We start from the raw sequence: 25,100 nt of genomic DNA on the forward strand, positions 1-25,100 counted from the left end.
CGAGAACATACAGTCCTCGATGGGTCTTGCAAAGTTCACGTGAACTGTCTCCTAAGGCTGCGTTGTTCTTGGACATTGCGGAAGCGGTGCCTTCGTTGGTGCCCTTCAATTTTTATGACATGGTCTTCCTCAGCAGAAGAAAAATCACCTTAAATCGTTATAGAGGCGACATTACATTACATATAAGTTTCAGGAAATTCAAAGGAAACGTGTACATGATATCGCATAAAGACAGAAATCTAGCACACCGCATGACGCCTTGGTTGACGCACTTATGCGAAGTCCACAATTTTCTCCTCTTACTATCTCCTAACCGGAGCTTACCATACTTAATAGCACAGGGGTAGCCATATTATATGTCTTTTTGAGCTGCCTGAACATATTATTTGTTTCTATCTGGCCCATCCACATCTGCAGCGTGCTGTGTTGTCCACATTTTTTTTTCCGTATAAACTAAGCGTTCACCGTTCTCTCTTCGCTGACGTATCTGTTTGAACGCCTGTACATTAACTCTGTGATGCGGCTGACAAAGACCTTGAGAGCTCTTGCACACGCTGCATCATCCAATCGGATGACCTGCTGGAAGTTTCTGTTGGGGACGTGGTTTATGAAAAAGGATGACGGTCGCATATAGGTACACCTGCGGCTCACTGAGCTATTCGTTTTCACAAGAGCCTTTTCCGCTTGGCCAACTGCAACGGGAATAGGCCACAAAAACCCTGTACTGCAAAGCAGGGTGACTCCTCGAGACTACAACGACGAAACTACGTACGACATGAGTGGCGGCCTGGACGCCATGACGTGTGCTCTGTGGGGCCGCGGGGCCGCACCACAAAACCTTTTGGGCCTGTTGTTCTCCATGGTGAACCTAATCGTGCACATTCCTTTCACCGACCTGCCCGTGCTCAGGGACTACGCACTCGGGGAGCTACGGCAGGAGTACGACTACGTCATCGGTGAGGGCACAAACGTTGGGCTGTTTCACAGCTCATGCCTCGTCCGAGGAAGTTGCCTCTGAGTGGAAAGCGTTGTTTTTTCATTTTAATTTCATCTACTCATATTGTCAGCCTTCATAAGGAGCTGTAAAAGGAGTGTAAAAAACAAAACGAAAGTACAGCAAAATAAGTAATACAGAACGTGCTGAAAACCATAGTTATATATTAGTTGATCAAAAATCGTCTCTGAAAGACACACATAACAAAACAAAAAAGCATCACACAGAAATCAGGACAACAGCCATCTGATGCAACAGCAATCTGACCTCATCGCCCTGTGCTAGTGCCATAGATGAATTTTTCTAAGTGGCGTATAAATTCACCTAATGATGTCTACCGAATCTGTTCCTTTATGTTTGAGGTGCCTACACTGGCGGCCCACCGGGCAGTCAAATATAGTTGAAGAGGTTGCAGTGTATTACAATCAAGAGAAGCAATATTTAACGCCAAATGAACCACTTCGTGAAACTGTGTCAGTTAGACAATAATAAAAATCGAAATAAGTGTTAGGAAATGATGACAAAATTCAGTTTGTTTAACAATTTATTCGGCAAATTTTATTGTAAATCAGATTTAGTTTTTCTGTTGCCGTTCATGCTCAAAACCGGGACGTGTCAGATATTGTAATAATGCTTTCAGGTAAGGAATATCATTCTCTTGCTGGACTGGTTTAAGTCGCCAATTTTAGAATTTTCTCTTCCCAGTAAACATGCGATGGCAGATATATGCACGAGTAGAATTCAGGAGAGCGTTGTATAACTGCCCAAATTCTTTCTTGTGCAAACTATGACCGCACTGCTACGAAACTTATATGTTGCATGCCCATGCAAGCTTGTGGTATTGTGTCATTGAACTAGGTGGCGCAATGTGTCTTTGTGGCTCGTGTTCCTTCGCCGCTGTATGAGCTTGGGCTTACTGTCGCTTGTTCAGCTATAACACCATTAAATAATAGAGTCGGTTTTCCAGCGAGATTTAGCGAATTTAACAAGACGACACCTTTAGGCTCGTGAAATTGTCAGTAATCGGCAAGTTGTCCCTTGTCGCTCAACATGAATAATTTCGAACGGTTCAATAAAAAATAAAGGAAAATTCAAAATCTATAAAGGCCATGCCGGCTGTCGCCTTCTTACTGCGAAATGACTGACTGCTTCTCCATTTAGTAGTGGGGGCTGGAGGTAAGCTGAGCGTCACAGGTTTCCATGCTATCGGTGATGTGCATTTTCGGTGTGATGGGTGATGTCACCGGTCGTATTAAATTTCTTCTTTCTGCTACGCCCCATCACCAACGCCTTAAATATAAAAGCATCTTCCTGATGCAACGCTCCTTGAAACACACAAATGCATGCACACACAGTGATGGCGAAAGTAAGAGAGGGAGAATAAACTTTATTGAGAAACTGACGTTGAGAGTTGCTTGAGGATCAGGGTGGTGCGGTCCTCATTCCAGAACTCCAGTGGCCCGACTAGCTTCACGAACATGGTCGATGAGCTTTAGCTGATCTAGCAAGGATACGCTAATCAACTGAGCCTCCCACTGCTCGTAAAACCTATTTGTCTTCTTTAAAGGTTCAATCTTGTCCGCAGATCTCCACGATACGCAGAAAAGTATGGGAATTGCGACACACCAGGGGCAGATGCCAGTGTATTGAGTAGGATATATTTTGATGTATTTATGCAGGATTCGAAATGAAGCTTAGTAGTGCAGACTGTTGGGCCTGTTGATGAGGCGATTCAAGAAAACTGAGCAAAACATGCTGGGACTCACCAAAGAACTGAGCTCGTATGTGTTTGCGTGTTTCTTCCTCGGGTCCCGTCATGTTTTACGCCAACTTTTCTTGTATAATTCGAAATGAGCTTGCCTGCATGCATTTGACTCCAGGCTGCAGCGTCAGCTGTGCTCAGCTTTTTGTGCGGTGGAGGGTATTTCCTTCTGTTAAGACGTAATGTTTCCAGTCGTTCACTATATGCGGACAGCAGGGTGTAAGCTGAGGATTGGAAGTGTCCGCTCGGTTTATCAGCGCTCTAGTTAGGTTAAGAGCCGCCTCGTTGCCCTCTAACCTAGCATGACCCAATGTCCAAGAAATTCGGTGATGTTCTTGTAAAGGACTTCTACTGATCTTTCGCGGCACGCTTGCTGTGAATCTGTGACAAGGTGGGCCGTTTTAGTGAGTCCGCCTTGGGGTTTAATAGCAAAGTCCACAGCTATGGCTTCAGCTGTGGCGTAGCTCTCTGACGTAATGGGGGATGTGGTTACTAGTGCATTGAATACGTGGCCTATCGCAGCTATCGCGAATACGGCCCTATCCTGATATCCCGCAACGTACTCGCATCTGGCATACATGTCACTCTCGAGCTTCTGTCTCAAGTGCTCTACTAGAGACTTCTGCCTTCCTACGTGCAGTTCATGGTGCATATGGTGAGGTATTGGTGCAACTATAAGTGGCACGCTACGATGCTAGTCCTTTGAAGAATGGCTTAGCCTGCTGCCGTGCATTGCAGCCTTGTGATCTGAGAGAGGAGGATTGCATCTCTGAGTCCTTGATGGGTGTTGTGAACGGCGAAGGCTTCTAACCGCTCGTTTTACGTGGTTATAGGGAGACCTAGCACCCTTTTGTAGGCACCAATGATAATTTTGTCGATGAGGCCTTTTTCGCTTCTGGTTGTGGAATTTTATGGCTCAAGGACGTCTGTGGCCAAAGAGCGCCATAGCACAAGGTATTTTCGATTACTCAAGGTGGAGTCAAAGACCTATTTTCCAAGCATTTCATTCCTTATTAGCCGAGCACCAGGCCAGGGGAAAGCTTGTACCCATTGTATCACTGGTGGGTACCCGGTGGCACTGGGGATCGAGCCCCGCACCTGCCGCATGCGAGGCGTATGCTCAGACCCCTCGGCCACCGCTGCGGTCTCTTTTTCGCTTCTATTGAGGACGTGATACGGGAGACCGTAGGTAACCCTCCTAATATTTAAGGCTCAGGGCAGTTTAATGGTGTCCTCTTCCCTCATGCCTTGGTTATGCCGAGTCACGCACCGGATCATGCGAGCGATCTGGGTGGTAGTTCATTTCAGGGTTTGAATTGTATGCTAAGCCCTCATATTGATCTGTATCCAGAACCCTAGTACCCGAACTATGTCCAATGCCGTGATCTTCTGTCCCACAATATAGAGGTCAACACTGTCGGGCGACTTGTAGCTACGGCCGCGGACTGCAAGTACTTCGGATTTCTTGGGTGCGCAAAGGAGTCCACTCCTTGCTGCGAAGACTTTCATCGTTGCCGCACCCACTTGAAGGGATTGTTCCTTTTCCTCTAACGAGCCTTTAGTTGCCCAAATATTTATGTAACCTGCATACAAAGTGTAGCCAATCTCCTAGAGTCTCTGAAGGTATCGGGCTAGAATTAAGATTGTAATGATAAAGAGGAGTGGAAACGAAATGGCCCCTTGTGGAGTACCTTCGTTGGGGTTGTTAAACTTCTTGAAGCGTGTCTGTCCAGTTCTTATTTTAGAAATGCGCTCTCATAGAAATTATTTGATATAATTTAATGTCGGAACACCGCAGTTTAAAGTATTAAGTTCTTGGAGGATTGCCCGAAGCAAGGCATTTTCAAATGCATCCTTTAAATCAAGCGCGAGGATAAAGTGTTCTCTTCCTTGTGATATTCCTCTTAATACTCCTTCATTAAGGAGTAAAATAATGTAAGAAAATATGTCATAATGTTCCGTCGATTTTATTTGTAGCGCTATAATTACGATTGGACAAAGAACGCAAAAAAAAATGGGGAAAACACAAATCGACCCACAAGAGCTGGATAACAGCTCAATGCTTAACCGCCGAAATTAGCATGCATTTAATTGAGCACCCACAACGCTTGCTGCATTTCCAGCGCTATGAAAGCCTTAGTAATGCCGGTATAGAGAAACCATCGAAAGCAACAGCAGACCGCACCATCGACCAGCGCTTGGTACCGCTCCCCAATAAACTTGAGCGTTCAGCTCAATTGCACATAAAAAAGTTTTGCGACACTATCATCTCACCTGATATGCTTCGAAGCATCACAGCCGTTTTTAAACAGCTGCGATAAACTTAAACTCTTTTTAAACGTAAACGTAATAAATAATGCGTTGACCGAGATACACACAAATGAAAGCGCGCATCTGACACTTGCGCGGGCTTTTCGTGACTCACCTCTTCTACGAGCCGTCATTCATTCTTTTTTCCAACAGCTGCACGCCGAACCCTAACCGGGCACGCTCATAAAAAAGAAAGACAGCGACGTGCGTTTTTATCTCTCTTGATAAAGTTCTCCGGAATTCCCGGAAAAGGAAACGTTTGACTTGAGTCTCCGTAAAGATGCTCACTAATGGAGCGGTTCTGTACAGATAGTGAAATGGAATGTTACAATGTTTGCTTAGCTAGTGCCATCAACCATACAGAAAAGCCGCCGCCCAGCGAGAAAACAAAGCAAGTGAACACTATGGAAATAAGGAAGCATGAACAACCATGCTTCCAGCAGGTTAACGGGTGCGATCCTTTGCAGCAGTGTCAAGCACCCATCAAAATTATATGAAGTTCCTCTTGCATGAAGGCGCAAGGAGTACAACATAACCGATAAACGATCACTAAGGTGGCAGACTGGGCATGTTGGTGATTCATAATGGAAATGTACAGCGCAAATACAGACAAGGACACAAGAAAGAATTACATGGAACACACGAGCGCTGACTTGCAACAGGTTTATTTCGAAATTCGGACAAGTATTTATAGCAAAACCAGGCAATCATCACGCATGCGCAGTAGGAGTCAATTTGTATCGGCTCCTGTATCGCCCCGGTTTTTAGTGATTTATTTTTAGCTCATCTTGACAGAGCCCTTTGTAGCTGCCTACCAGATTTTAATGTAACCAAAACTTTTAGGTATGTTGATGATTTTCTAATATTCCTTGATGCAGTTCGGACTCTTTTGAAGTACTAGCTACTAACACACTGACCTTCTTACGTGCAGGCTTATCGCCTCTAGAATTAACGCATTAGATGCCTTCTGACGACAGTATTCGATTTCTGGACGTCAGGCTTTTATTTCGTAACGCACAGATTTACTGCAAGTACGAGCCACGCGCTAACAAGTCACTGCTTCAATTCGGCTCCGCGCATTCCAAATTGGTGAAGAGGGGAATTGTAAGACTATGCTTCAAAAATGCGCTTTGTAAATCTAGTCCTGAGCTAATGGCTGCAAGCTTCAGTGAACAGATCCTTCGTCTCAGAGCAGCGGGGTATCCCACTCATGTTTTGATCAGTGTCGCGAAAACCCTCCTTAAGCGCCTGTGCTCAACAGAGCCTCGAACGTCACTTCCGCCTTCAACAAAACGGATTGCTGTGATCCCGTACATTCATGGCCTGTCCCATCGCCTTAAAAAGATCGGTGAATGGGGGAACGTAAAAGTTCTTTTCTCCGCACCCGATAAGCTACAAAAATTGTGCAGACTGTCCAGGCCCACTGATTCAAAAAATCAGAACTGTAAAAAGAAGCACTGAACTAAGTTCGTTGAATGTACGCAGTCCATCGTCTACACCATCCCTTTGAAATGTGGGAAGAGTTATGTAGGGCAAAGCGGTAGATGTTTGAATGACCGCCTCCGAGAACACTGCAGTAATGTGTCTGAACGGCGAGGAGGGTTCCTGGACGCTCACTGCAGAAAATGTAAGAACGGTAATGATGACAGCGATTCTGATGAAGATTTTGTGTGTCGGCCTGTGTACAAAGATTGTTCTGTGATTGTAAAACACCGTTGCCAACTAACTCCAGAGATAGTAGAGGCTGAATTGATAGACCGGTTGGGTGAGTCCTGCGTGGCCAAGTCATCAATTGCTCTAACAAAAAGCTGTTATATTTGAGACAACATTTGACTCCTACTGCACATGCGTGATGATTGCCTGGTTTTTGCTATAAATACGTGTCCAAATTTCGAAATAAACCTGTTGCAAGTCAGCGCTCGTGTGTTCCATGTCATTCTTTCTTGTGTCCTTGTCTGTATTTGCGCTGTACATTTCCATTACGATAAACGATGTTAGCGTATGCGCCTCGGTCGGAAAGTTAACTGTGAGGCGATGATAACAACTGCGCTGACTCAAAGGTGGTCCTCTTTGTGTTGAGTAGTCAATGTGTATAGCGATAACAACTGCGCCTGACTCAAGGGTTGTCCTGTTTGTGTTGAGTAGTCAATGTGTATAATGCTACTACAATAACTAGAAGAATAAGAATGGGGTCCAAGTGCATATGGCAGGTTCTCTCAAATCATGAATAGAATTTTACCAATATCCTTCAAGAAAAAAGTATACATCAGCTGTATTTTACCGGTACTCACCTACGGGGCAGAAACGTGGAGGCTAACGAAAAGGGTCCAGCATAAGTTCAGGACAACGCAGCGAGTTATGTAAAGAAAATTGATAGGCGTTACGTTAAAAGACCGGAAGCGGGCAGAGTAGGTGAGGCAACAAAACGCGTGTTAAAGACATCCTAGTCGAAATAAAGAGGAAGAAATTGGTTTGGGGAGCGTATGCAAAGCTAAGGCAAGATAAACGCTGGCCATTAAAGGTAACGGAGTGGATTCCAAGAGAATTCAAGCGTAGCAGGGGGCGGCACAAAGTTAGGTGGGCGGATTATATTAAGAAGTTTGCGGGCATACGGTGGGCGCAACTGGCAAAGGACAGGGTTAATTTTTTTATGGGAGTTTAACGTCCAAAAGCAGCCCAGGCTATGAGGGACGCGATAGTAAAGGTATCCGGAAATTTCGACCGCCTGGGATTCTTTAACGTGCACTGACATCGCACAATACACGGGCTTCTAGAATTTCGCCTCAATCGAAATACGACCGCCGCGGCCGGGATCGAACCCGAGTCTTTCGGGGCAGCGGCCGAGCGCCATAACCACTGAGCCACTGCGGCGGCGGACATGGGTTAATTGGAGAGACATGGGAGAGACCTCTGCCCCACAGTGAGCGTAGTCAGGCTGATGATGATGATGATAATGATGATGATGATCGAAAACAGTGGATAGAAGGAAAACATTTTCTACCGATTCCACTTCTTGGTAATGCGATTTTTGAGCGCAGCTGCTGCGGTACTCAAAGGGTGGGTGACTACGTACTTAGCATGCAGTGCCAAACGGAGGCGACTCTGTGTTATGACTTGGGCATCGCGCACAGCGTTTCGCCGCCGATAAGCCTCTGGGTGCAACTCCACTCTTGACGCTGCCTACGTTCCCTCCTTCGTCGCCTTGATTCCTCCTCCGCAGCGCTCTGCGTTCGCTCCCTTTTATCCTCCGATGCGCTCGTTCCCTCGGTTATGCCGAAGCCGACAGCGATGCTGGAGGCGAAAAAGCGCGCCTAACAGCTGCGCTGTAAAACTAAAGCGTATTATATCTGAACACCTGACAACATACATCTCAAATCTGACCTTCTCTCATGCGCTAAAGCCGAAGTCGTGGGATAGAAACTTGGTCGACAATGCCCACTATCTATCATATATTTGCAAGACGTTGCCCACAACTTCTGGGCATTCGGAAACATCCGTTACTTACTCCGGCTCCAGTGCACATTTGTTGAATCCTACCTTTAGTGATGAATTGCACAGAAATAGTTTGGATTAATTTTCGTATTGAAATTTCTGGTCTGTCACACTGGCCCCGATTAACTCAGCGTATGGCAGACGCTGCATCGGTCGTACAGATTTCAACAGTGTTCTATAGCATTTGATGCGATGAAGGAGAGTGCGTTTTTGTATGTTTTACTTGAATTTTAAAGCTCACAATTACCACTTAGTGTTTGCAAATGAGACAGTTTCGCTTTCATAGGTCAGGTTCTGAGACATCTTAATAACGTAAGAAAATTTAGGCCCGTGAAGAAAAGCTGCAAGTTATGACTTGCGTGTGATTTCCATAGCGTGCAAACAACTTCGCCACAAGCTTTGTTTTCGGTGTGTCGGCCTCACCGTTTTTTTTTGTTATTTTTCTTCGTGCAGTTGGTGGTGGATCGGCCGGCTGCGTGATCGCGAACCGCCTGTCAGCAAACCCGGACACCACTGTGCTCCTGCTTGAAGCAGGCGGTCTCGAGGAACCCTCGCGGCAGATCCCAGTCATTGCAGCATACAACCTAGGAGGTCATGACGACTGGGCCTACTGGACCGCGCCCCAGAAAAACGCCTGCCTCTCTTTCCGGGAACAGGTTCGCTTTCTTGGATCGCAGTGGCCACAATCACATAAACACATATTCATAAGCGTACAGAGCACCTCTTCCAACTTATTCGACCGGCCGCAAGTGAAGCTCCACAGGAGAAGCGAGTCTGTTCCTGAGTGAGCGCTTTTGAACCGAAGTGCTATCTGAGCTTAATCGGCGAATACTGACAAGGAATAAAGTAGACAGTTATCAGGAATTTGGGACAGCTCCTGGCTAGCGCAGCTAAGCCTTGCAGCCTATAGTTCTTCAGTGAAGGAAGTTCCGTCTTTTGAGGTAACTAACTGCACAGGTAACGCATTGAGTTTCTCCACAGGACTTAAAATCTAGGCCACCTCGCGCACATGTCAAACGCAGTGGCGTCTCGGCGCCTCACCTGAACTTTCTTCCGAAACAATTGAAAGTTTAAATAAAGACCTCTATGGAAGAATATTTAGAGACAGATATGGATGACAAAAACACGATTTGCGAAGAATCTGCAGCTTTATTCGCCTTTTTGCAGTGACATTAAACAAAAGCGGAATTGGCACTTTAATTATTCAATGCGTTCTTGTCGAAAGAAGGACAAATACTGTCCAAAATCAATATTTTCGCAGCACTGTTAGCTCATGTTGCGAAGCTGTAAGCAAATGCATTCATATGCACGTATGTCACGCATCAGCTGAGTGGTCCAACACTACACCACTCAGGTGAAGAGGGAGGCTCCTTCAGAAAACCTTCGAAATTCCCCGGCGAGTCTTCCTCGTCGGGGCATCGCCGAAACGAGACCGCGGACCGACCGCAGTCATCTGACCGCGGCTTTTCCTTTTCTACTCGCATTGGCTACGCCGCACACTTACCTTTCCCCCTGTCCCGTTGTCGCAGCCAATCGGGGATGGCGCGGCTGCAGTCCTCCGCTGCAGGCGATGCTAGGGTTTCTAGCGGCGGCCAGCTGTACTAACGAGGCTTTCCTCTTCTCCCGCTTGGTGGCTGCTCGATGTTGGGGGAAGGTAGTAACTTGCCGGTGCAACTTTCGATGACCGCAGACTCCTTCGCGAAATGTTACTGTAAATGCCTAAACCAAAGCTAAAACAACTTTCGCTGTAAACGGCCGAACTAATGCCAACCGCCTCATTCAGCATCACTCTTTCGTCATCATTTGCGATGGCTGAGCAGCAAATACGGTGACAAAAACCTTCGGTTCCTTTCTTTCTATCTATATTTGCCTTGCTTGCCTTCCCCATACGTAGACTAGCAGGTTTGATGGCGTCTTGCCATAGCACTTTCCATTTCTTGCTGTTTGTTCAAAAAATTTGAAAATAAACCCCTTTATTCGTCGCTTTTTTAACCCCATTATTCGTCGCTTTTTTTCTCATCACAGCGATGCCCCATGCCACGAGGCAAAGTGCTCAGTGGGAGCAGTGTGCTGAACCACATGCTCTACGTGCGAGGAAATAAGTATGATTATGACCGCTGGGACAGCAAGTATGGAGCTGACGGCTGGGCATACAAGGACGTCTTGCAATATTTCAAGGACATTGAGGATTACCATGCTGGACCGCTAACCGGTGGGCAGCTTGAAGCGCGTAGCACAGTAGTTAGTAAAGTACCCTTTTTTTTCTACAATCAGCTGATTCTACTTAAGTATACGTAGTACGTCGTGATACGGTTGCAGCATGCTTATTACGACTCTGTCCAAATCAGCCTCGACTAGATGAGTTACGACTAACCAGACCTGTGAAAGCAGTTACAGGTCACCTCATTATATCATTTTCCACGCTTCGAGCTGCTCCGACTTTCAGACCTCAGTATTGGTGTTCAAGCAGTCGCATGGACTCCGATGGTATTTCCGGAGTAGAACATTATATAGGTGCTATAAAGACTTCCTTACTGGAATAAAGGCGGTCACTGCACCCTACAGTACTTCTGACTTGATAAACATGTGCATTAATTTTTTCCACGAAAAATGTCCCTGTAGAAGGCAGCGCAGAAGATATACAGTTCAGCCAAGTTAGTTGCAATGAATATCGGGGCAAGCAGCTCATGCCAGCTGTCATCTGCTAATGCCGCTTGCAGCTAGTGCAGTACGCAACTTTACGCTCGTATGCTGTTTTCATGGCTGTGTTGTTAGGATCGGTGCAATACTATTGCCACAGAGACTGCTTCAAGCGCGATGCCACCACGAATTTGAATATTTCTCATATATTAACACTACATAAAATGTTTGGGAAGCTTAGTTTCTCTCAGTAACGAAAGACCAGCGAGTCCCAGGCTGCTAGCCAGAAAAAAAAGCTGATGTGGGAGGCACGGCGTTTTACCTAAATTTTTCTTACACATTCCCACCCACAGTGTACCACGGAAGCAGCGGCGAAGTACCGGTGGATTACGCCAACACAAGCACGCAGTTTAGCGACATTTACTTGAAAGCATGCAAGGAGTCCGGATACCGTTATGTCGACTACAACGGTCCTACTCAGTCAGGTGAGTCTCACGGTGTGATCGTCTAGCTAAAGAAACTCTGACATGAGGGGTTACCAACCCCACACTTAATTTTTTTATCTGAGTGCTGCAAAACTTCCACTAAGCAAGAAATAATCCTGCCGCCCAAGTTAGTCATCTCGCATGTGAAGTTTTAAGGCAAACATTTTAAAAAAACAAGAAAAAACTTACGGGATGATCAGACGTCTGATGGGACAGTTCTGAGAAAGCAGTTGGATTTACCTACGTGGATTACTTTGAAGCTTTTTCTCAAATCTGAGGTTTCCTACACGCGACAAGATATTTCCGGAGGGCGAAAGTGGCTGGACGCGGGTGGGTGAGTAATGGGTGGCGCTTCTGGAGGGCGGCAGCAGGATGAGTATGTGGGTAGAGTGTGGTGGTGGTATGGTGGGCTTCTATTGGCGGAGGCCTTGTAGAGGGTGCATGTAGGTGACCTGGTGGTGGGGAGCACTACTGGAGGGTAGTGTTGGGCGGGTGGCTGGTGAATGGCTCATGTGAAGAGCAAAGATGGGCAGGGGTGGGGTGGTTTGGTGCATAGAAAGTGGTGGTGGGTGGATGGGCAATCCCAGCAAGAGAAGGGGCAGTGGTTAGGAGGTTTGTTGAGGGCGCTTTTGGCGGGTGATGGCTTCAGTCTCTGATGGAAGACAGTCGAAGGGATTTCCGCATTTTGACACTGGTACTGGTTTCTCAGTAAAACAAGCGCCTCACCCTGCACCTGTTCGCCGTCACTCAGGCTGCTCTCGCCTGCAAGCAAACGTCAGAAGAGGTGAACGGACCAGCGCCAGCAAGGCATTCATCCAGCCTGTGATCAGGACGCGGAGGAACTTCGACGTAGCACTCTACAGCCATGTAACCAAGGTATGCTCGGCCATGCAGCCACTCCGTCCGGTCTTCCTCTTCTCCGTGATATAGCTGCGGGCTTGCGACTATAGCCGTCCGGTGTAGGGCAGAGATAATTCGAAGGTCGCTCGAAGATGCCTTTGCTGTGCAGAGGGCAGCAGTTGGCCTGCGGCGGCGATGACGGTTATGTACTTGTTTTTAGTTTTCGTCGAAGAACGGGCTATTGTGTGGCGTCTTTCCTATAGACGAAAATGGTGACACACTATACACTATAGGCACGGGAAGGAACGGGACCAAGGACGAAGAAATATTTTTCGCACTGCAATATGATGCGGTAACTCGAGAGGTCATCATGAATTTATTTCGCGTCAAGATGTCGTTATGAGCAGAAAATGCATGCAGTACTCGCCTGAAAAGCTCGACAGAGCAACATTTGCTCATTTGCTCATTTAAGCTGCACTGTAATGTTGCACAACCGAATACCGACGAGGATCTCAATCCTCTAGGCCAGTCTGGAGACCCATGATCTACAATTGCACCAGAGAAAACTAACGTCTACAACTCTGCTCCAGGATGCCTTGAATGCATCATAACTGGTGCTGCATTATTCGATTCCCAAATAACTTTAACGCACTCCCCACAGCAGTCTACCGAATGTGTCCAGCTTCCTCTTCCTTGTTTGGGACAGGAGAAAAGCGTCCAACACACACCTCTGTACGCAGATCAACTTTGAAGGTAAGCGCGCGGTGGGAGTGAGCTTCAGCAGGTACGGCCAGCAGCAAAATGTGTCAGCCCGGCGGGAGGTGATCCTGTCCGCGGGAACCGTGGGTTCTGCTCAGCTCCTGCTCCTGTCCTGGATTGGGCCCAAGGAAGAGCTCGAACGGCTGCAAGTAAAAACTCCATAGTAATCGTGCCTTGGCGTTACCACAATCACATTTCTAATATTCGATCATTATGCCGCGGGGCTTTTCTTTAAATTTCCAAACAATGCCAACGTCCATGTGTTTTATATCTTAGCGGATACAGCATGAAAATAATTGCGCGCTAAGCCCTCAGCGAAATAAGTGAGCAAAATGGTCTGCTAACTGAAGCCATATATGCCCACCGACGAGGAAGGGACTGGCATGACTGCTCGGGCCCTTACAATATACTAATTTTTTCATGCTCGTTAGAAGCACGAGTTCATCGCATCTTGATTACTAAAATAAAATAACGGTCAAATAGCCAAACTTTTCAGCCACTATGACTGCTCACGTTACGTGTCCGGAGGTATTTAAAACTTACATTATGTGCAATTATAATATACAGAGTGTTTCAGCATTGTCAGTAGTGTAGCTCATCAGAATTCAGCTAAGACATTGCAAGTAGTAGGCCGGTTAACTATTATGGAGAAGTTACGTTTTTACGTATTACTATTAGTCTTTTTATTTAATGACAGGCGTGTAGCCAACCGTAAGTAATTAGATATCAGGCTTTAGAATTTCGAAAACGCAGTTACGCTCAGCGCTGAGGCCCAAAAAAATGTCTCTACATCGCGCCGGAACACATGAGGTTTAGAAAAGCTTGCAGGCTAAGCAGCTCTTCTACGGCACGTAACTCGTAGAAAAATCCAACCATTTGTTCTGCCACAGTGTAGAGGGTAACTGGGTTTTCGAAATTCTAGAAACTGATATGAGTATTACTTGCAGTGGCCTGCACACCCGTCAATAAATTAGGGAAAAAATGTTATTAATAAAAAAGTTAGCTATTGAATGTGAATTACCCAGCCTACTAGTTAGCACGTCTGAGTTGATCTCTGGTGCTCTGCACCGCTGACATTAGCTATACTCTGATCTTAGCCAATAGGCCGAGAAGCGATGACATGCTATGTCGAAAAAAAAAGCGCTTCTAACTCAAATAGCCTATTTTTATAAATTCCAAAACCTCTTAGATGAAACACCTAGTATGCCGTATACTATGAAGATTGACAGGGCCATCAGCACCCACCGTTCGCTAGAAAACTCTACGGACAGTGTACGCATTCCCTCTGGCCAGGCAGCTCGTCTTGCGCACCACAGTACAGGAAGACCCATAGAAACGAGAATGCCAAGCCAGTTGCGAGGGAGTAAATATCGGAAGAGGATTGGCACCCTCGTAGGAAACACCGATGGCTGCTGCGCAGATCCCTGTTGTGGCCGACCTGCCAGTGGGGCAGAACATCCAGGACCACGTGCTCTTTTTCACGGCAGTGCCCGTCCTCACAGAAAAGCAGGTCGGGATTCCCTTGTTCAGCCTCGGCGACATCGCACAGTATGCCAGCGACTGGACCGGTAAGGCTGCGTTGATTAGAAAAAAATTACAGGAATAATATACATGGCCGCATTGCGCAATCAACTAAAAATAAGAACCTTCGTTCCTTTTCTTTCCTTAAACATCGTTTTGAGCTTCAAGTACCTCAACAAGGATACTTATAGGCGAATGTCGGGGAACCACTGCCTATTCCAATTAGAGCTGAGTTACATGTTTATGCGAAATAATAAGGATGTTTCCCGCAGTTCCGCGCTTTTGTTTTCTACCCTTTGTATTCTCCAGGAACTATCTCAATACCTGCGGCCGTCGAGGTTCTGCACTTTCTGAGCACGCCATATGCTTCTGGTCCCGAATCTCCGGACGTCGAAGTTTGCCTCATTTCGGTGCAACCAGCCAACCAACTGGCAAGAGCTGAGCTGCTCAACATAGGCGCGCTCCCGGAGGTTAGGTCTTCTTTTAAGGATGTATAGAATGTATGTATCCATATTCTGTAGACTTCATGCCGGTGTCACGTGAAAAAAGAAGCAGACAGCGTTCAAAACACGTGTTAACTGGCTTCGCATATCTAGTTAGAGTTTTTCCTGGTCTCGATCCTCACACATCAGCGTATCGGCCGTGGCATCTCCGGTCGCTGTAACCCGCCATGGTGGCTCCGTCCGTTTGGCATTAGGCTCCTGATTCGAAGGTCGCAGGTTCGATCCCTGCAGAGGCGACCGTATTTCGATGGAGGTGAAATACAAAAATGCCCGCGTGCTGTGCAATGTCTGCGATGTCAGTGGACTTTAAAGAACCCTGGGTGGTCTCAGTTAATACGGAGACCTTCACTAATTCGTTTCTCGTAGCCCCCTTGTGGCACTTAGGGACGTTAAACTCTGCATACTTCTCATTAACTTCACTTATTAATCATTAAATACCAAAATGTTCATCGCCCGGTTCGCATTTTTGTTTGGAAACCGGGAACGCCGAAGGGCATGAAAACCAGGAACTAGGCCAGCGAAAGCGCCAAAAATATTCAATATGAATTTGTTACTCGTGCATTCATAAAGCAGTCGACAGGTGGTACATTTTTATCGTTAATAATGCCAGCAGTAAGCTACAGCTAAAATACATTGAAGTGGTAGCTGTACCTCATAATGATCTCTCTGCGATCCCTTTGTGCCGACGAGTATTATGTGTTGTAAGTACTTACCTTGAATAATTCTTGTTTGTTCATTACAAAGGTAACAAATATGGCTCCGCACATTCCAGTCTGAAGAAACTAGTTTCCAGCAACGAACCATCAGGTATTGGCAGAACTTTTTTCAGGGCTAGTTAGTGCATTTCGGCGCTTCTCTTTTTCCAACCAAACAATCAGGTACTTGGAAGTTCCCGATCGTGAAACTGCCATTTCTTTTACAATTCGTGCAGGCCGTTTTCGCCCACCGATTTTGGTCCTTTTGATGTAGTGTCTGAGGTTGAGAGAAAAAAGCACGCTCACTACAGGATTAGTATACTCAAGTGGTGCGCTTATCACCCGATTTGTTCATGGTTCGTGTAAGCTCGTAGCCTTACCTCAACATAAGATAACACACTGCATGAAAAGTCTCTGTCTTCACGGCATTTTTCGCGCCAATAAAACTTGACAAGCGAACTAAGCTAATAAGGGTGAATTGCAATAGTCTAGAAAAAAAATCTTCCTTTCTTGTCAACTTTTTTTCTAAAGCAGAATTCGCTACTTCCATAGTGGACAAGCAGCCCTAATTAGTTACACAGCCTTTGAAAAATTTTATAATGATTAAATAGCCGCGAATAGTCTTCTCTTAAGTCTGCTGCGATTGTGTAGGCAACTTATTTTCAAGGACGCTAGCGCGAACAACACACATGAGCAGACAGGAGATGGACGACCACAAGCGCTGCAAGTAAGAACTTGTGCCGATCGTTGGAAACCAGGCCAGTGTATTCTATTATGATTCATGGATCAGATGGCGAGAAATAAACAAGGAAATAAAGCATGCATGACCACCGGGTGGCGCACAGAACAAAGGGGAAAACACGAAGTTCATGACCATAGCACTGGAAAAGATTGTTTCAGTCTTTCTTTTTCTTTCAGTTTCATTAATATATTGTAAAGGATTAATATGTAAGAGCAAACTCAAGGAGGCGTTGCTGTTTTGACGTCTCTGAATAGGATAGGTATTACGAATTATAAAAAAAAAACTTCTTTTATATTCCTGTGACTGTATGCTGTGCACACAAATGCGTTTTTGCCATTTAGGGTAACTCTTCCACACGCAATATATTTCAATCAAACGAGTTTTCCCCACACCCATGAAAGCGCAGCCACTCGCCTACTAAGAAACCCTGCACAGCTTGCTAAAATGTTCACACTTGGATAAAAAGCTGTCGTGGCGCGGGGCTCGAATCGAATCTCAATACTTCTCCCGAACAGTCGCTCTGCCTACTAAGCTAACCAACCTGGTTAGTAGATGCCTGGGCCAGACACAATGGATCAACTTCCCAAAGCGGTTATCTTAACAGACTTATAGGGCTGTGCTCTTGAAAGTAATAAAGGATAATTATTAGCATGACTACCGCCAGTTTTTGACTTCGTTTTACTCACAAAATGTATTCAATTTTATACTTTCTCGGTCCGGTAACTAGGTGACGGTAGCCAATGCTCAAAAAGCAGTTCCGCTTCGCTAAGAAGAGAAAAAAGGATTCCGCTTCTGTTCACTTGTCCACGAGCAGCCTTGCCACCTAAACGTTTCTAGGCACTGCAATATATCTAGGCATTGTAATAAAGTCCCAATTAGATTGCAATGGTAGCTTCAAGAAAACATTATATTTACTAAGAAAACGCCATTTAAAAAAACCTAAAAGCTATGCCAGTCAGCCTAGAATTACTCGCTTAAAATTACTTGATCAGGTAGGTATACACTTCAGCATGATGCGATCGTTTCGGCCGCTCGGAGAAGCAAAGATGAAAAGGATCCAGTAAAAATTGAAAATGCGCCGGGGCGGGCTATACACTGTAACAGCAGCTAATGAAATAAAGCCGCTGCTTTTCCGGCAAAGTATACATCCCCTGACGTTGTGTGTACATCCGTTCCTTTGTGGAAAATCAATACTTTGTACTTGAGGTCGGTTGTACACTATATTTTATATTACTAGTGTCCCCTGTTGTCTTCTTATATTCCATAGACTAACACGCTGAAAAGCCTTAATTACCTCAACTTAAACTAAACGGTAATGCTTGTGTGGAAACGCAGTCCTCGAATTGAATTTCTGTCACGTGTTATTTCTCCCGGTTCGTTGTTGCCTTTCACCTTAAATGTGTCTGCTCGTGTGTTAAGCAGTTTTTTTGTGTATTCTACTTTTTGTCTGGAGATTTTTTTAGTCATTTTCATGCATGCCTTGCTATCTGTATCAATTCGGGAAGTAGAAATCGTTATGTTGAGTTTAATGCTGTAGCCATGATGCTTCTGTTAAGATTACAACTCCAAGACGGAGCGAGCTGTTCAAGTAAAGTTAACAAATTTATTTTTAAGTATTATTAAGCGCGTTAGGTGGGTAACCATTTTTAACAAAGTACACTGCAGGGCCAGTTGGTCAGACGTACTGCTTGAATGAAGAACGGAACGTTTCGTTGAGACAGCACCTGTTCTCGCCTTTTCTGTGTGCTGTCTCAATGCGACGTTCTTCGTTGAAACAGTAAACGTTTTTATTAAGCAGTTTCCGTCACGTTCAAAAGGCCATGGTGTAAGGATATACTTGGGTACTGACACTCACCGCCCGCCATGCCGGAGAGTGCGCACAGTCAGTGCTCGCGTTGTAGCAATCACGCCGACTGCCGCGACGTGCGGGCACTGCAGTGTAGGGGCCGACCAGATGCGAAGCGGCGGACGCAGCGCAGCGCCGTGTCCGGCTTTGGGTGACATTTAAAGCTGCTTTAGTTTTAGTGTTCTAGTTCTGCATTCATGATACCTGAGAGTCCCCCTACCAATCCTGGAGCAGGAAGCGGTCCGCCACTGCCGTGCGATGGCTGGCGCTGCCGCCGTTGGTGGAGCTTGTGAGACCCAGGTTGCTCTTTCCGAGCACCCTCTCGCGACCAATCATTAACTGTCTCCTCCCCCTGTGCTCAGTTTTCTGAAATTCCGCCGAGCAGGTTGCGATGACTTCATAAGGTCCCATGATATAGGTGGCCTTCCTGCCACCTAGTGGGGCCACGCATGTGGCAGGTGGGCCACCTGTGGCGTGTTTCCGCCAGTCCGGTGGCCAGAGGAACCGTACAGAGGAACCGCACCTAAGTGACATAGTTAAAGCTCTCGTGCTAACGCATTAAAGGCAGGTGGTAACCTGCCCAGCATGGCAGGCATACAATGAAATTAGTTCGAATAAATTCAATCCAGTTGCCACCTGCCCACCGTGGCACTGCGCGTCAGATCATTGGTCGGGAGATAGTCTCACGAAGAACTACCTGTGGGAAAATGAGCCTTACGAGAACCCTGAAGAGCAACCTGGGTCAGGAAACTTCCATATAAACCATTGTCCAGCCAATCCAGACGCCAGACGCCAGCGCCGGAGGAAAGTCAACTGGAGCCTCGTACCGGTTTCGTGGCAACGGTATGCAGCTGAAGAAAAAAAATTTCATCCCTCAACAGGACTGCAACCGCTTCCGGCGCTAACAAAGCAGCTTCGTTCCATGGTGCCTCAGATAAATAGGCTGTCGCCGTAACCCGTCGCCATGCGTGTACGTCCACGATTTATTATTTTTTAAGCATCACTTCTCCTCCAGTCACCATGAGCGCTTAAGCAGTGGAAAGTGAAACTGTCTGCAGTTTCTTACCCATGCCTGGGTCTCACGCGCGCCACCCGTGGCTGCGTTAGAAACACCAACCTGCCCGGGCAGTGCAGCATCGCTTAACCGCTACACCAGTGCGCTAGGAGTGGAATGAGGACTCTCCGCGATATATGAATATATGAAACAGATGGAGTACGTGCGCACGAGGGGTCTCCTATGCTACCTCATTGTTCTGATAAAGTTACTTTAAGGATTGTGCAACTTTTTTTATCTTGACATTCGTCTATCCAATCAGTCCAATTTAAGGCTACTATCTATAAAGTCTTAGTTCTAAAAGGAAAACAAATTACGCTGACTTTTACTGCATCTCAGTTTTGAATTCTGATCATGTATATTTGTGTCAATGCCCTGCTGTTAAGCCAACAATCTATTCATCATTTTTACTAACACCTGCCGCTGAATCATTCATACTAACATTATAATATATAAACCTTGATTAAGGCCTCAGGGAGAGTGACGACCCCGACTTGATGAACACTGACAATTCTATAAAATTATATGCAATTGTTTGCGCATATTTGCCACATACAGCATATGTGTCCTCATCCTGGTAAAATGTTTTTTTGTAGCTTGAACGTAACACTTCAGGTGCGACAAATATGAATCTTGCTTCAAAAAACAGGCGATGCTCCTTGAAATACCTTTTGGTGATTGCTTCGTGATTAGACTTCCATTTTCTCCAGAGGTCAAGCCCCCTCTTTTTTTTTTTTTTGTCGTGGCGCCAGCTGTCCCAGCTCAAAGGAGTACGTGAAGCGCCGGACAGGATCTGGTCGCGGCGTCGGGCGGTGTGTCAAAACTTAAATATTGTTTACACTGTGAACAGGCACAGCGGCTTTAGCGAGCACTATGGCCATAGAGAGATAAGAAAGAGAGAAAGAATAGGGCTCACTGAAGAGCGGAAAGTAAGCTTATTATGTCTATCTTCCTAAGAGCCCGCACCGGGCTCCACAAGCCGGGTGAAAGCCTGAGTTACACAGTCACGCTTTATGAAAAAGTCGCAGTGGTTAATTTCGTTCTTAGTTTTTTTTACTGCAATATATGCGAAATTAGTATGCCGAGACAGGCCACTATAGCTGCTCCTGAAGTCATGTTCTGGGAAGGAAAAATCCTGTTGTCTTCTCTTTGCTTAATAACACTGTTATGTCGCCGCATTGTTTCGACCCTCTCATTCTTTATTGCCCAAGCAGCTCAGTGAACACAGACAGCCAGAGTCTCATGGTCACGCCCGTTGTAAGCTTTCAGCCTTGAAAACAGCCTTGTTTTGATTTCAATGCGCTGAATGCACACGCCGCCTTCGGGCCGCCTATGCCTCTGACGATGACCACATAACGTTTTCAAGGTTGGCGTCGTAGGTAAATCTTCAACGTCAAGTTTACATTATAAGGTGTTAGGCTGCATGCGCCTCGCCATGAGTGCACTGCGTGTCGATGACTTACATATTGTGTGAATTTCGATGCCTAGTGTGCACATCAGGCTTCAGGTTGCATGTGCCTATGTCCATGCGCACATTACGTTTCCACGACTGGCACTGTACGGAAATATTCGACGCCTAGTATTCGCACTAGAGTGCACTGACATTTCCGTTCGGTGATCACGTCACACGCTCTTCAACAAATCATGCATGCGCACAGATGTATGCAATAATCAGCAGCCATGGGCCACGCACCCTATGAATGCAGGCCTACGACAGCTACCTGGCTCCACACGACGGTGACCCGGGATTCAGAATGGCGGTCATCAACAACCGGCCAAAGTCCCGGGGGCGAATCACACTGCGTTCAACGGATCCTAATGAATACCCGGAAATCGACCTGAACTTGATGGCAGACCCGCAAGATGCCAAAGTTGCCGCTACAGGTATCCTGTTTGCAGGTTTCTCGTTCTTTCGTTCTCACAAACGCTTTCAGCCGTTACATTCTGATACAAGCGTTACAAGACCACTAGGGCTTAGTACACCAAAAACTTAGAGAAAATTACTGCCACCTATTCTCTGTAATATAACTATTTTATGCAGAAATAAACAATGAATGTGGACGATTTGCAATATTTATCCCGAAGAAAACATTTCCTGGAATTTTTGGTTGCGGAAGGCGGAAAATATTACGCCAGCCAGTGCACATGTTGCTTTGGCTGGCTCGCACTACAAGTTGCTGAAGATCGCGGGAAATAGTTTGAACTGTTAAATAAAATGCGTCTTGTGAATTTACTGTTTAATCGACATTGAATTTGTGTACCTTTTTCGCGGCTCCCGGTTCAATTGTGTCATCACAGAAAATGGCCTACCTATTTCTGCTTTCGCATGGCAAAGAGCCACAAAAGTTGCATATGCGTAGCTCAACCACCGCGCTTTTGTCACCCTGGGAAACAGGAAGCTCAACGAATCTGTAGGGGAAAGCGGAAAGTTAAATTTACACCGATATCTGCAAGCTAAGTTGCTCAGCGTGCATGCTTATTCTCATCGCAGGAGCGAAAATGTTCATCGACGAAATACTTACCACGGACGCCATGCAGAGCATCGGAGCCAAGTTATGGGATGTGACCTTTCCCCCGTGCGCCGCTGCTGGTCCGCTCTGGAGCCTTGACTACACTGAGTGCCTGTTCAGGCACTTGGCGAACCCAGGCTGGCACATTTGCTGTTCTGTGCCCATGGGCTCGCATCCTGAGGCAGTCCTGGACGAACGTCTCAGGTAGGTGCGCTAACGAATGAACCTTGAACGTGCGCACCTTGCACCTGCTGCGCTTATTTTCCCTTCATAATTTTTAAACACAAACTTTTTTCTGGAGCCTTCTGCTTTCTTCGTCGTTAGAAAAGGCAGAAGAGAAAGAGCCCATAGTTCGCGAAAAGCCGCGTTTACATGAATGCGGCAGAAATCGACTCGAGTCCACTTTTTTAGGTAAAGAGCAGGTTTTGAGAAGGAAAGGCATGACTCGCCCTCTAATCTCTTCCTCGACGTTTTTTGCACCTTTCCTCAAAACGTTGACTACAGTCGACTTCTGTCGCATTTATGTAAACGCGGCTCGGCGACACCAGTCCTCTTTTTGAGAACAGCAGATTTTGAGAAGAAAAGGCGACTCGTCTTCTACCCTCTTCCTCGACGTTTTTGCACTTTCCCTCAAAACGTGGACTAGAGTCGACTTCTGTCGCATTCATGTAAACGTGGCTAGCCGATCCCAGTCCTCTTTTTGACGCAAAGAGCAGGTTTTGAGAAGGAAAAGCGTGACGTCCTCTACTCTCTTCCTCGAGATTCTTGCACTTGCCCTTAAAAAGTGGACGAGAGTCGACTTCTGTCGCATTCATGTAAACGCGGCCTGTCGACCCCAGTCCTCTTTTTGAGGGAGAGAGCAGGTTTTGAGAAGGAAAGGCGTGACGTCCTCTACTCTTCCTCGACGTTTTGGACTTTCCCTCAAAAAGTGGACGAGAGTCGATTTCTGTCGCATTCATGTAAACGCGGCCTGTCGACCCCAGTCCTCTTTTTGACGGAGAGAGCAGGTTTTGAGAAGGAAAGGCGTGACGTCCTCTACTCTCTTCCTCGACGTTTTTGCACTTTGCATCAAAAATTGGACTAGAGTTGACTTCTGTCGCATTCATGTAAACGTGGCTAGCCGAGCCCAGTCCTCTTTTTGACGGAACGAGCAGGTTTTGAGAAGGAAAGGCGTGACGTCCTCTACTCTCTTCCTCGAGATTCTTGCACTTGCCCTTAAAAAGTGGACGAGAGTCGACTTCTGTCGCATTCATGTAAACGCGGCCTGTCGACCCCAGTCCTCTTTTTGAGGGAGAGAGCAGGTTTTGAGAAGGAAAGGCGTGACGTCCTCTACTCTTCCTCGACGTTTTTGCACTTTCCCTCAAAAAGTGGACGAGAGTCGATTTCTGTCGCATTCATGTAAACGCGGCCTGTCGACCCCAGTCCTCTTTTTGACGGAGAGAGCAGGTTTTGAGAAGGAAAGGCGTGACGTCCTCTACTCTCTTCCTCGACGTTTTTGCACTTTGCATCAAAAATTGGACTAGAGTCGACTTCTGTCGCATTCATGTAAACGTGGCTAGCCGATCCCAGTCCTCTTTTTGACGGAACGAGCAGGTTTTGAGAAGGAAAAGCGTGACGTTCACGGAATGTCCTGCTTCGATGGGCTTTCATATCTGCTCAGTTTCTGTAGATTAATAAGGTTTCGCTTTTAATGCCCCTCTGCACCGCCTTATACCATCGCTACTACTGGCAATGAATACAGATCCCGGAGATTAAGACATGCAAGTTTATGCTTTATCGTTAAAAAACTTCAGTAACATTTTTCACCACTGCAGTTATATTTAGCTTTGCCGTCGGGCTTTTTCTGTACGCAGGGTCCGAGGCAATGTCACGGGTTTGCGAGTGGCCGATGCCTCCGTCATGCCCGACATAGTGAGTGGCAACACCAATGCAGCGACCATGATGATTGGCAACAAGGCGGCATATATGATAGCAGAGGACAACGAAGCTCACTGAAGACGCCTCTTCTATTGCTTGAAGCAGTGACCATGTTCGTGTGTCTGCACACTGCCAAGAACTCTGGCTACCAGTGGGTCACCATGATCATCAAAGCATTATACTTTTATGGCTCTCAGGTCATATTGTATTGACTGTGTTCTGAGAGAGATTTCTCTGTGGCTCGCCTGATGCGTCTGCTTGCTGACTGCTGAAGAAACTGACGTTTAAAGAGACTTTAAGCCAATTTAGTTTTTCCGATTGAAACGTCATATCCTAAATTTCAGAATCGCAGTTTGTTTCCTTTAACCTGTTTTTTTTTTCTTTTCCTGTTTCGTGCAGTGTTCTTTTCCTTCCGCCTTATCCCCAATTGTCCCCAACACAGACCAGCATGTCAACGGGTTAAACATGCTGGCTAACATCTATATTTTTTTTCAATAAGAAACTTCTCTCTCTTTTGCTCTCTTGTTGAACGCTTTGTGCCTATGGTTCTTACTTCTGATATCACCACGCTGAATTCGGTACATTCGTGTTTGTTATCATCCTCATGTCTCAGGTCGTAGCGTGAAAGCGGTGCTTCCTGCAATATACGACAGACATTCCGTAATTTAACGCAATGAAAAATTCAGTTTACCTTGCGCTCCCACTATCTGCGCTAAAGGTTTTGCAACGGCATGCCGTATTTTAGCTGTGGCTGACATTTGGTTACCGTTTAAAACATCATGAACAAAGCCAGGAAAAACGCCCAATCTTCAATGAGTTAATTATCCGAACTTTGTTTCTATCGATATGGTACTGTGCCCTAATCACAAATTATTCCCTCCCACCGATAAGGAAGCTATTAAGGTAGAAAAGGCCGAAAAACGAAATACAAGTGTCCCCATGGCCGGCCAAGTTCGCAAGTAAAATCCGTCCTCCCACTGTTATCATCTCATTATTAATCATCATCCCAATAAGAACTACAATAGTTAAG

At 46.1% G+C, this 25,100-nt stretch overlaps 1 protein-coding gene across 1 annotated transcript; it reads left to right on the plus strand.

Moving 5' to 3' along the window:
• The first annotated feature begins 656 nt into the window (after positions 1–656).
• On the plus strand, positions 657–25,100 carry LOC144124941 (4-pyridoxate dehydrogenase-like). The gene is made up of 11 exons (XM_077657906.1): positions 657–956; positions 9,012–9,214; positions 10,584–10,770; positions 11,552–11,683; positions 12,435–12,559; positions 13,264–13,431; positions 14,703–14,850; positions 15,113–15,273; positions 21,350–21,527; positions 22,135–22,357; positions 24,007–25,100. Exons 1-11 carry the CDS (start codon positions 776–778, stop codon positions 24,146–24,148), a joined length of 1,848 nt encoding a protein of 615 aa, XP_077514032.1. The 5' UTR covers positions 657–775; the 3' UTR covers positions 24,149–25,100.

Source organism: Amblyomma americanum, chromosome 3, assembly GCF_052857255.1.
Source record: "Amblyomma americanum isolate KBUSLIRL-KWMA chromosome 3, ASM5285725v1, whole genome shotgun sequence".
In the NCBI taxonomy this organism is placed as follows: Eukaryota; Metazoa; Arthropoda; class Arachnida; order Ixodida; family Ixodidae; genus Amblyomma; species Amblyomma americanum.